This window comes from Ammodytes marinus (genome assembly GCF_949987685.1).
Source record: "Ammodytes marinus genome assembly, chromosome: 15".
Lineage (NCBI taxonomy): Eukaryota > Metazoa > Chordata > Actinopteri > Uranoscopiformes > Ammodytidae > Ammodytes > Ammodytes marinus.
The window spans coordinates 13,223,348-13,236,964 of NC_137219.1; the positions used below are offsets into that span (position 1 = coordinate 13,223,348).

General features: G+C 42.5%; 1 protein-coding gene across 2 annotated transcripts in view; it reads left to right on the top strand.

Annotated features, from left to right (window-relative positions):
- Positions 1 to 13,617, top strand: part of rnf144aa (ring finger protein 144aa) — a 38,949-nt gene that overhangs the window by 10,730 nt on the left and 14,602 nt on the right. Inside the window, exons 1-4 of one of the 2 annotated variants that reach the window (XM_080041772.1) lie at positions 6,501 to 6,593; positions 6,876 to 7,026; positions 11,010 to 11,114; positions 12,200 to 12,260. In XM_080041772.1, coding sequence (XP_079897898.1) covers positions 6,538 to 6,593; positions 6,876 to 7,026; positions 11,010 to 11,114; positions 12,200 to 12,260 — 373 coding nt within the window. In that variant the 5' untranslated portion in view covers positions 6,501 to 6,537. Of the gene's footprint in view, positions 1 to 6,500; positions 6,594 to 6,875; positions 7,027 to 11,009; positions 11,115 to 12,199; positions 12,261 to 13,617 lie in introns of those variants that run through there. The other variant, XM_080041773.1, reaches the window with a different exon arrangement.

Genomic DNA, 13,617 nt, shown 5'->3' on the forward strand with positions numbered 1-13,617 from the left:
GTCGTCATCCGGTTACGTCCTCCCCAGAGCACCATACATAGGCCTCTGGCGCGCCCATATTAGTTAGAACCAATTGAAACGTGAGCCCAGATTTCTGGTCTTTTTGAAAAAGCTTCAACGGAGAGTTTTCAGACCAACAGGCCTAGTGGCAGGTCTGGGAATGCCAGGCTAGGATAGCACTGTAATGTCTTGAACAGTCTCAACAATAGTTGAATATGTTTGCATGATGAGTATAGGGCAGTAAATCATGTTTGTCTATAATGATACATGCATTTGAAGGCTACAGCTTTTTCTACACATATGAAGAGTTTAGACTTTGAAATGTGTGACCTTCCATTTATTATCTTCTCCGTCTGTAAATAGTAAATATAATAATATAGCTTTCATAGAGGAAACCATCTGAATTTTGTATTTTAAAAGCTTTGAGGTTCTACTGAATGCAGATCACATGGCAGACGATCAGTTAAGATACAAAACGTACACTGGTGACTATTGTGAATCAAAACCCTTCATTCTCATGTTGATATTGAGTATTTGCTTCAGTCTGCTGCATGCTTCTGCCTATCTACAGTATGGTTTTAAGATCATTCTTCTGTTTTACACGTTATTATTCTCTATGGCCTGTTCTGCCTATTTGTTCCGTTTGCCCGGTGGGTGCTTTCACAACAAGGTGACAAGAAAGTTATAGCAGGCAGTGGAGCCAAGGGAGTCAGGGAAAATGGACGAAACTAGCGCATTGCCTCTGTCCTCTGTCCTCTTTCTTTTTTTTTTTTTTGATTTTTCCTCTCTCTCTCTCCATTTATTTGCAGCAGTGGACACAGAGAGATTATGACAGGAATGAAACTTAAAGACCTCGCTAATTGGCCATGAAGAGCACAGGGCTGGCCTGTTGAGGGAGGAAAGGAAGGAAGGAACAGGGGGAGAGAGAGAGAGAGAGGAGTGCTTATTAAGGACCCCAAGCTCTCACGGATCACTGTGCAGAAAGCCCAATAATTTTTTTTTTTCACTAGCAAAAGAAATGCTACTAACTACTGAATAATAATTGTGGTTCATAGTGCCATGACTTGAAGTTCTCCGATGTGTGTGTGAATGAATTTTGACGTGAATGAAATCGCATGTGTTTGTGGAATGCAATTGTCCATCGAGACGATAAGAACTAAATTGTATAGCAGCATGCCCAGCAGACATGTTGACAAGAGTTAGATCAGGTTTCGCCAGATAAGGTCCGCTTGGAACAAAGTTTGCTTCAGTCAGCTAGTATCATATCAGGCTTCGCACTACATTAATACTGCTGCAGCAAATAATGACACGATTGAACAGCTACTGTACTGTTGGCTTCAGGTAGAATTTCATCAGCAAGGTCTCGTCTCAGTCCTGCTTCTGACCTTGTCGCTGGCTGAACACTGTGTGGGTCTTCACTTTTTTTCTTGCTTGATCACACTCTCGCTGACTTGCCTAACCGGTTGACAGCACATTGTTGTAAATCAGCTAAAGGACAGCTCTGTGTGTGTGTGTGTGTGTTTGAGTGTAAGTGAATAAGTGAGAGAAATGTGTGGGCTGCTGATCCCATTCCCATCAGCTAACAGTCATTAGCAGCTTTCTTGCACATCAGCCATAGGTGAGGTAATGGTATATAAATAGAGTCTTATGCAATGCTTTTATGTGACATTATATAATTACACAAAGTAAAAGGTGTCAACCCGGGAGAAAACGGAGAGCTGAAAGATTCTTTCTCACATTTTTCAGTGTTCTCTCTCATCTATTGGAGCTAATTAAATTAAAGGGACACTGTGGGCACCAGTGTATCGAGAGCACTTAGTTGAGTTTAGTGAATGTAAAGCCCTAATTTCTATGCAGTCAGAGGCGTTGAATTAGAATGTTCGTAAAATATCAGTCTGATCAATGTCCTTATTTAATCGTCATTTTAATAAGCTGTTGCTGAAACAATTTTTTGGATCGTTTGATTTGCTATTTGTTTCTGATCAATTTTTTCTCTACAAATTTGATGCTGAACATCTAACTTGTGCGAATTGCTTGTGCCTGAACGGGCAGTGGGCACAGCTCTAGCAAAATGAAATCACATCTCAGGGCTTGACTGTTGCTGACTAATACAAACTTTACTAAGAAGTGAACTTTTAGCATTATGCTATTACCCAATAAAAGGAATGTGTTGACAAGCACTGTTTCAGCACTGCTCAGTGCAATTTAAGATCTCTCTTGGAAGCAGGTGTGTGTGTGTGTGTGTGTGTGTGTGTGTGTGTGTGTGTGTGTGTGTGTGTGTGTGTGTGTGTGTGTGTGTGTGTGTGTGTGTGTGTGTGTGTGTGTGTGTGTGTGTGTGTGTGTGTGTGTGTGTGTGTGTGTGTGTGTGTGTGTGTGTGTGTGTGTGTGTGTGTGTGTTCATGGTTTGGTGTAGAATCTTTGGTTTATGTACTGTAAGTGACCTTTATGTGATTTAACATGGAGTCTGAACAACTTTAATGGATGGCATCAAGTATACAGCAGCAGAGCTCCCCAGTTCTGCATAATTGCTCCTCATTTCCAACCCTGTTACGCAAGTCAATTTAATTTTTTTCATATATTCCAATATCACAATTAACAGTTTGCCTCAGGGTGCTTAACAAAACTGTACACCATGCAACACCCTCTGTTCTTAGAGAGCCTCCAGTCAGGTAAATAAAGAATTCCCCCCAAAACCTTATAACGCATAATGGGAAAACATTTAAGAACCTCAAGAATAGCAAGCAACAGAGGAGGGATCCCTCTCCTCGAAGGAACAGACACAATTATCACATGTAGATTGTAAATTATGTGAAAGATGCGGGAGGACGTGGAACCACTTCAGGTGTCACCAAATAAGTAGGATTTAACCTCATGAATTCCTGTCTACCATCAAAAGGTGGTAAGAGGGCAGGCCACAAAACCACACAAGTGCATATAGCTTTCACAGTGAGAGAGAGACAGACAAACACAGAGGGAGAGAGAGACAGGATGGCATGCAAGCTAAGAAGAGAGGAGGAAAGAGGAGAGGTTAGATCTCATGGGCGACCATGAGCCAAATCCATTCATCTGGATGATTTTTGTTTCATCTGCATGACAAACACGGACTAGTAGTCACACTATAAATAGTCGGGTTGAGAGATACACAGAGACCCTCTGCAAGTATAATGGTAACAGGTACAAGGCCTGGGGTATCCACAAATAAGCCCTAATTGAAATGAAGGGGGAAACAAGCAGTTTAAAGTTTAGATTTAGATACTTCAGTGACATCAGATGGCTTGATATCAAAAAGAAGATTATTCCTAATTATTCCTAAAGGATGGGGTGCGATAAGAAAAGGCCCTGGAGCTTAAATGCACGCAGACAGGTATGAAGAGTGTGTGTGTGTGTGTGTGCACGTCTGTCACTTGGATATAATGTGAGTGCTGCTGTATAGCCAGTTAAGCCATGAGCAGAGCCCCCTTTAGACCGATGATGACTGACACATGGTGACCACCGGTCAGGATGGATGTTTGACTTCTGACTCCGGCTTCATCGATTGTTAGCTTCTCTGACCTCTCTTACTGCATGCACACACACACACACACACACACACACACACACACACACACGCACACACACACTCCCATTTCTTTGTAATAGTCTGTATATGTGTGTATCAACCGTGTGTGTGTTTCTCAGTGATAATGGACCACGTAGTTAATAATGCAGCACAGTGGCGGCACTGCACCACCTTTTTCTCATGAAAACTAATTTTCTCCTTTTGTTGCTCCCTCTCTCTCTCTCTCTTCTCCTCTGCTTTCCTCTCCCCGGGCCATCTTTTACCAAACAATTTCATTTGTCCCCATCGATCCAGTCTGTCAGCACCGACGCTGCCAATATTAAGTCTGGGAGGGAGAGAAACATTTAAATGCATTAGAAAGCCCCGCTCTGTACAATGCCATGACTTTTTACCCTCAGATCTTTTTCTGCCACAGGGCTATTGGAGTTCAGCAACTATGGCAATGAGACAGATAAAACCAACGGACTGATTTAAGTCCTCGTAAAGTAACTGACATTTAAATCGCCCGCAGTATAATTTGGAAACTCTACCACGGAACTGTTGACATATAGTTCTCCAGGCCCAAGTGTGAAGCACAGTGTCTGTCACTGTCCTATATTTGAACCTTAAAGTGCAACATCCTCCTCTCTGCCTGTCAAATGGGTCCATGTCTTCAGAATATTATTAAAATAGTATTAAAAAATAAATCACAATATTATATCATTCTAAAAGCATCATGTCTGATGCTGCCCTAACTTGTACATTTGCCCTTCTTCAGAACTCAGATTTCATGACCATTTGACCTGCTGCATTTAAGCTTTTGCGTGCCAAACATTTTCACTCATGAAAAGGTTTGACCTGTGCAGCTGCATTTCCAATTAGATGTCATTCAACTTTATTGGTGAAGTCCTCTTTCATGGCTTCCTTCATCTTCATAACAAATTGCCATTTAAGCTGTTACCTACGAGTTCAGCACCTGCATAATAGAGCTCCCGCTCAGCGCTCTGTGCTTTCTGGTCAGTGTGATGGATGGTGGATGGATGAATGCCAGGTGAGGTGAGGTGGTGCAAACTCGTTTTTTTCTTATTTGCCCTCTGAGGTTTTTCACCCCACTTTGCAATTTCCTCCTACTTAAAACAGGATTGAAGAGATACGCAGGAGACCATTTTTCTTAGTCCACGGACGTCGTCACTTACCGATGACAGGTGCACAGCTGGATCACCTATGAGCAGTTTCCTTCCTGTTAATTAGCCCGTCTTTATATTTGCATCTGGAGCCATTGGTGCTTACTTCCTCAGCTCTTGTTAATTCATTACTAAATTAGCAGGGGTTATAATGAGACTGTCTCATTGTCTGCTGATGATTATAGTTCAGGAATCTTTTGAGAGGAAAAAATTAAATTATACTTTTTTTTTATGCCCGATATGATTGATAACTTCACTGTTACTAAACACATTCTACATCAATAATTCTCATTTGCCTGTGTGGGGAAAAAGTACATCAATACACTCTGTAGATCTCCTTCACTGTGCTAGGAAGAATGGTAAAGTTGCCATAAAAGAACGTGGCCATCTGGCTTTCTGCAACCCACATATCCAATAAAGTTGATTTAAATAATGAATAAGTAAAAAAATCACCAACATTGTCTGCTACTTTTTCTTCTATCTCTGTTTGCAGCGTGACCGAACTGCAGTGAAGCACAATAGTGATGCACTTGGTAGTAGGACCATCAAGCCGCAGTATCCAATCACTCACGGATTTCCAATAAAGTGGAGTGTCTTTCTAATAATAGACTTCCACATTCATAGGAGGCCTCTCGTGTTTCCTCGCTGAAGTCTCTGTTGAGAAATCTTGCCTCTCTCTGCACGCCTTGCACCACCGAGCAGCATTAGTAGGCTGGAGATGAGACATTATAGCTGACTGATGGCAGACCTGTGTGTTATATGGGGACAAATGAATTGTTAAGATATGAAATAAATGAAAGGAGATGGAGGAAGGAGGAATATGATCTACTTGACATGCCACCTTGCACCAAAGGCCGCATTATAGGCCTACCCTGTGTTTGCCTCATTGCCACGACATATTACTCTCCTTCTGATTTTTATTTTATTGCTTTTATAGCGTGTATCATGTGTGGACTGCCTTCGCCGGCTAGCACCTCCAATGAAGTTGATCTGTTGTGGATTCAACAGCCTCCTTGCCCTTTTTTAAAGGTGGAGTCAGCGATTCTGGAGAATGCTTGTTGTCCAAAATCCCATCCGTACTGTGGGTATGCTGAAAAATAAATCAGGTGTTATTACACAGCTCATGCTCTGAAAACGACAATGTTGCTAGCTACGGGTCTCACCGAAGCCCACTGTTTGTTTGCCTCTTTTCCCCTCCACTCCCCTCTCTGGGTATAGCACATGTAGACAGCACAAGAGTCCATTGAGCAATCATGTGAACCGTTTAACCCCCTACTCCTCCCACTCGCTGGCCTGGCCTGGCCTCCTCAGCTGCACACTAGGCTACTGCGAGGCCTACCAAACAGTTGACCAGTGCAAAGCAAAACCTTGTATGCCACGCTCCTCTCCCTGCCCGCCTATACTAGCACCCCCCCTCCATCTCCAAAAATCCTCCTTTCTTCAGTCCGGTTGCTAAGCAGCACGGGGTTGAGCTTGATGGTGTTGACGTTGTGTTGCCTTCCTGTAAACAGCCGAGTGGGTGCTGCCGCTCGTTGCTCTCCGCTACAGAGGGAAAGGGGGAGAGAGAAAGAGAGAGAGAGAGAGAGAGAGAGAGTGAGACGAGACGGCCTAAAATAACCCTCTCTGACTCGCACAAAAGAGACGCGATGACGTGCTGTGAAGAGAGGTAGAGAGAGAGAGAGAGAGAGAAAAAGTGTTATTTCATCCCAAGTGAAACATTTCACCGAGATGGCTGATAGCTACGGGAGCTTCAGGATCCTTTTGAACAGTGTTTTCATTTTTACTGCCAGGACGCATGAGGCCAGGAATATATAAATGAACACAGCTGACAAGGGCCATTTGGGGGAGAAAGCTGGTGCTATTCTCTGTGTGTATGTATGTATGTCTGTGTGTGTGTGTGTGTCTGTCTGTGTCTGTGCCCTCACAATGCATTGTCAGTCTGCTCCCACATGTCGTCCTATGTCAAAACAACAACAAAAAAAGCACATTTTTGTGGCCTGTTTTGAGGAGGGAAGGACACAAACAATTCTGAGCTGTATATTCTCCCTTAACTGATGCCTTTATCATGAGCATTATCATGTCTACTACTGCGCACTTCATTTAAGGCTTCTTTTACCGTAGATATTTTATGTTTTTCAATGTGTGTGTTTCAGCTCGGTGGCGGTCAAGATGACGACGGCACGGTACCGTCCCACGTGGGAGCTGGCCGTTGACCCCCTAGTCTCCTGTAAGCTGTGCCTTGGAGAGTTCCCTTTGGAGCAGATGACCACCATCACACAGTGCCAATGTGTCTTCTGTACACTGGTGAGCGCTGCACTTCATTAGCCAATCAACATCAAAGGGCAGAGATCAGACACCACAAAATGACTGTTCTATCCCCCATGTGCAAAGCGTTTTCAGGAGATCTGTCGCCACATCAAAAGGCAAATGTGATATGTGTAATAATCATGAACAGGATCGGGGCGCTCCGGTGATGTAGTGGGTAGAGCGTGTACCACATACAGTATCTCACAAAAGTGAGTACACCCCTCACATTTCTTCAAATATTTCATTATATCTTTTCATGGGACAACACTGAATAAATGACACTTTGATACAATGTAAAGTAGCGTGTGTACAGCTTATATAACAGTGTAAATTTACTGTCCCCTCAAAATAACTCGACACACAGCCATTAATGTCTAAACTGCCGGTTACAAAAGTGAGTACACCCCTGAGTTAAAATGTCCAAATTGGGCCCAAAGTGTCAATATTTTGTGTGGCCACCATTATTTTCCAGCACTACCTTAACCCTCATGGGCATGGAGTTCACCAGAGCTTCACAGGTTGCCACTGGAATCCTCTTCCACTCATTCATGACAACATCATGGAGCTGGTGGATACTGGAGACCTTGCGCTCCTCCATCTCCTGTTTTAAGAAGCCCCAAAAATGCTCAATAGGGTTTAGGTCTGGGGACATGCTTGGCCAGTCCATAACCTTTACCCTGAGCTTCTTTAGCAAGGCAGTGGTCGTCTTGGAGGTGTGTTTGGGGTCATTATCATGTTGCAGTACTGCCCTGCGGCCCAGTTTATGAAGGGAGGGGATCATGTTCTGCTTCAGTATGTCACAGTACATGTTAGCATTCAATGAACTGTAGTTCCCCACTGCTGGCAGCACTCATGCAGCCCCAGACCATGACACTCCAACCACCATGCTTGACTATAGGCAAGACACACTTGTCTTTGTACTCCTCACCTGGTTGCCACCACACACACTTGACACCATCTGAACCAAATAAGTTTATCTTGGTCTCATCAGACCACAGGACATGGTTGCAGTGATCCATGTCCGTAGTCTGCTTGTCTTCAGCAAACTGTTTGTGGGCTTTCTTTTGCATCATCTTTAGAAAAGGCTTCCTTCTGGGACGACAGCCATGCAGACCAGTATGATGCAGAGTGCGGCGTATGGTCTGAGCATTGACAGGTTGACCCCCAACCCCTTCAAGACCTGCAGCAATGCTGGCAGTATTCATATGTCTATTTTCCAAAGCCAACCTCTTGGTATGACGCTGAAAACGTGCACTCAACCTTCTTAAACTGGGCCGCAGGGCAGTATTGCAACATGATAATGACCCTAAACACACCTCCAAGACGACCAATGCCTTGCTAAAGAAGCTCAGGGTAAAGGTTATGGACTGGCCAAGCATGTCTCCAGCCATAAACCCTATTGAGCATCTTTGGGGCTTCTGAAAACGGGAGATGGAGGAGCGCAAGGTCTCTAATATCGACCAACTCCATGATGTTGTCATGAATGAGTGGAAGAGGATTCCAGTGGCAACCTGTGAAGCTCTGGTGAACTCCATGCCCATGAGGGTTAAGGTAGTGCTGGAAAATAATGGTGGCCACACAAAATATTGACACTTTGGGCCCAATTTGGACATTTTAACTCAGGGGTGTACTCACTTTTGTTGCCTTCAGTTTAGACATTAATGGCTGTGTGTCGAGTTATTTTGAGGCGACAGTAAATTTACACTGCTATACAAGCTGTACACTGACTACTTTACATTATATCAAAGTGTCATTTCTTCAGTGTTGTCCCATGGAAAGATATAAAGAAATATTTGAAGAAATGTGAGGGGTGTACTCACTTTTGTGAGATACTGTACATTAGGCGCAGTCCTTATCGCAGTGGTCGCAGGTTCGAATTCGATTTTTTTACAACAGGATCCTTATTACAAATCCGCCCCCTGTGAAACACTGGACCCATGCGAAAAGACAGAAGGAATAGTTAACACCCATTGGCTGTTAAGATCTTAACCAATCCGACCCACAGATGAGGAATACAATGCCCCAATAATAACCACTAAAAATAGAGCGTACTTCCTAGAACACAGTCTGGGTGGCGGCAGCAGTAATGACCAAAGCTCAGTTAGCAAAGTTTATTCAATAGGGGTCAACTACAATGTAAACAAAGACTGGCTGATATCTCACTGAAGCCCAACCGTTTAATATTTGATATGAATATTTCTTATTTCATGTTTTTTTAATTTGTTTATATTTAATGTTAAGCCTGAGGGCAGCAGAACAACCTTAAAACACAACTGTGACATATTATCACCTTTCATAACATTCAACTATGTATTCTTAGTTCCAAGCATTCATTTGCAATATAGGGGAAGGTGGGGTGATTTGTGCAACTTTTTACTCAAAGTGATTTTAAAGTGAGGCCTTGACAGTTATGTCTCCAACTCAAATATGTACATATATTTCAGGATGTTGTGCATCCCTGGCAATAAAAACTTTGGATCTGGAATAAACTGTTTAAGAAATATAGCTTTCGGAAAAAAAGTTGTCTTGTCGCACAAATCACCCCATGACAAAGTCACCATCATCATCTTTCTGGCCATCTGAACTCTCATCAGTGGTGTCGTTAAGTGGAGTTGAGATGTCACTCTCTTCTGAGCTACTGTAGACAATCACTTTCTTTTGGTGACCAGCGTATACAGCCATGCCACTGGCACAACTCTCAGAAATGTACTTTGCACTAGTTGCTCCGTGCTTGTGGAACCAACTGCCACCTGACAAATGTGATTCCCCCTACATTTCTGCCTTTAAATCAAGGCTCAAAACCCATATGTACCCTGCTTTTCCTCCCCATTAACTATCTTACCTCTGCACTACTATCTGTCTTTATGTGGATGTATGGGCTTTACGTCTTTTATTTTGGTTATTGTTATTGTACCTTCATTGTTTACCTACTGAATGCACTATGTACAGCACTTTGGACAGTGCAAACTGTCATAAATGTGCTTTTCTAAATACATTTTACTTACTTACTTACTTATAACTCACCCAGGCCCTTGCGCACAAATCACCCCATCCCCAGAATTTTGGATAATAGGCATGATGCAGCAATTTAGGGTTGACATTGTGCTAACTATATAGACTCAAAGTGTAGCATACCAAAGCACTAAAACATGTGTCAAATGTTTTCAAACGTGTCTATAATTGTTCAGACACAATAATCAAAAAACCTTGATCATGGAAATTTTACTTTGAAAGGCAAAACACAGTTTTTTGAGCTTAAATGTGCTTATATCTTATTCCTTGTGTCTCCCTTCTTTACAGGATGAGTCAAATGGATGGCTCTTCTTAAATATGTGGTCACATTTCCAATTTCTTCCACGGTTTTCTAGAAACAAGGGGTTTTGCAACTTCCAAAACGCACAAATCACCCCACCTTCCCCTACTGTATTATAAAAAGATAACGCCTGAAGGAAATACCTGGCCCTTTTAACTGTTAAATGCTCACTTTTCTTAGTCATTCATTTTGTATGTCTACCATTTGGTGCTGTGCAGTTAGCGTACAGTATTACAGTACTAAAGCAGTAAAGTTAACCCAAAACAATGACCTTTAAAGAAAGTAAATCGCCTTAATTAACCCATTGATGCCTGACAGGAGATGCATGTTACGTCGCGCAGCATCAGGCATCGATGGGAAAGCAAGAACATCACAGATAGATTTGATCCATTGTTTGTATGGAAAATATTAATAAGTTTGAAGCTTTTTAACTAACGCTTTTACCTTAGTCAACATATCTCCTGCCTCTTTTTGTGAAGAAACACTGATAGCGATTAATGTATGCAAACAAACCTCGATAGTATGTCAAGGTTTGTTTACCAACCTTTCTGGCTCGTGGTCTGTTTGACTTTTTCTTTCTATTCATTTATTTTTAATCCCAACTGACTGCTTGGATATTGAACTGGTTCAATGCTGTATTTGTCTATCTGTCTGTTTTTTTCTACAGTGCCTGAAGCAGTACGTGGAACTCCTGATTACAGAAGGCCTTGAAACTGCAATTAGCTGTCCAGACTCTGCCTGTCCCAAAAGAGGACACTTGCAGGAAAATGAGGTAATGGCAAGATTTTTTTTAAGACTGATCTTCAACAGATGAATTTGTCCTTCAGGTGGTAACTGGTTGCCAACATCAGAATAGGACATCCCCAGCTGCACTTGAGGCTCTATGTTTTTAATAATGACCAATAACATCTGAACTTCACTGCAGTCATTTCCAGAAACAACGCCCACTATTCCCCTCCCCCCCCCCACACACAGTAGCATACAGAACTTTGTGTTCAATTTGCACAACAAGCTATTGTATGTACTGTACATGCAAATCAAATGTGGCATGTGCAGAAATGGTGATGCATGTGACTTGAAAACATATTTTTCTATTTAATTTTTTTCTATGTCATGAACCTCCATTAATGCCGCCCCTTTTCCTCCCACATAGAAAATACAAGTAAACCGACATGTCTGCTGTTAGTTTAACACCTCTATGCCTTCTCAGAGCTTTAGGTTAGCTCGAGATGACCATTGCCATCCGCCTGCTAGTTTGTTTATTACATTTTGATTACTAGACCTGCCTTCCTAGAGGGCAATCTGAGGAGCAAAGCGCTCCTCAATCTCTGGGCAGTTTGGTTGATGGACACTCTCTCTCTCTCTCTGTCTCTCTCTCTTTCTTTCTTTCTTTCTTTCTGGTGCCTGAGGCCGTAGCCACAGTACAGCTCAGCACACCACACCACAGCCTTATGTCTGAAATCAATCAGTGTCACCGGCCCTTAATGGAACCCCTGCTACTCCTGCAAGTCAGGCTAGTCCTTGCCTCATGTCAGTCTGCTCTGACGGCAATGCCTCAACCTTGTAATTGAATGCTCCTTCACAAACCCCAGAATTTTCTTTTCATTGCCCAGTATACATAAGTACATTTTATCTTGTTGAATACATCCCAGCAACTGGATTCTCTTTTTCTTTTTTGATAATGGCATAACAATGTCTTATTGGTAAACAAGTGGGCCGGTTTAGATTTTTGTCGAAATCTGAATTGGACACTGTTATGGAAATTATGTTACTACTCCTTGCATCCTTCTGTCTATTAGATGAATATACATAATGACCTGCTGCTTATTTTCCCTCCCTCCTCTCTCTCCCTTGTAGATCGAGTGCATGGTGGCCACAGAGATGATGCAGAGATACAAGAAGCTTCAATTTGAAAGGGGTGAGTCAACGCGAAAGCAAGTGCAGTACGTCAGCGCTACCTCTGCAGTTTCTCAGCGGGCGGTGTGATGTGTGGGCAATGGTGTTGTGTGTGCACGTGGACCCTCCTTGCTCCCCCCCAACCCCTCCCCCCCACGGAAACTTTAATTGCGAACTGTGACACACAAAAGGATGACGACAGTCCCAGCCTTGCAAAGTGTGTAGCCGAACTGCTACATACTCAATCATTCACCCCCCTGTTGACAGTTATTTTCGCTGTTGATTTACGCCGTGGGGTGTCTGCAAAGCAAAGCTAATAGGAAAGATGTGAGCATAAGACTGTTGTGGCTCTGTAAATTTCCACTTTCAACACTGACACGTGTTGTCTGGTGGTCTTTGCATGCCGTTCACTATGTCGGCACTGAACAGCCTGTTTCACAATTAAGTGTTTCAATTTGGACTTGTGACATCAAACAGATTATGGATTCAATACCATTCATGAACTGCACATAATCATGCAGGCAAGAAATATTCTCATGTCAGGTACGCAGGCCAAACATTTGTAGTGTATAGTATTCTGACTCAACCCCGTCATCCTCATCAACACTACCACCTATCAAATATGCATGCAAAGGGAAAACATCCCAGACTTTGCTTAAAGAGATTCTGATTGTAATTGGCTGTATTCTCGTACACGGTCTGACTGACTCTGATGGAGGCAGGTTCTTTCAGCACAGTGAGATACTTTGGTTAAATCCTTTTTTTTAAATGTTTTTTATCTCTGCAACAGTGTGCAGCGATGTATTGAATGTCAGACGGTTTAGTTAACACTCTTTACAGAAATGTAAATGTCAACCTAATGCTGGAAGGCTAGGATATCGGTACCGGAAAGATAATGGCAGGTCTGTGTCGCCTCGCTCCATGCTGTCAGTGTGTAAGACATGCTAATCAGTAATATTAGAGTTCCTCTATCGCTATCAGTAAAGGCAGTAACCCACGCTGTGCTGTCACTCTTTGATGGTACTCGCCCCGCAGGTTCTCCCACCTACACAGAGGCACAGACTGTACACAGAACATGCTAATTTCACGTTCACAAATAAGACACAAAGATAACCTGATGTTTAGGAAAATATATATTTTCTTCATCTTTTTTTTTCTTCAAATATGTATTGGGCTTTTCATGTTTAAAGGTGAAGTAAGCGGTTTATTTATGTTAATATAAGTGTAAAATCGCTCTTTATTCATACAGTGATCACTTACATAATGTGCACGTTTCATAAAGACGATATCTCCGTCAGCTGCTTTGCATGTCATCAGCAAATAAACTTATTGTAGTATCCTGAAATTTGTATTCAATCAGAAGAGAGAAGGCTACAAAC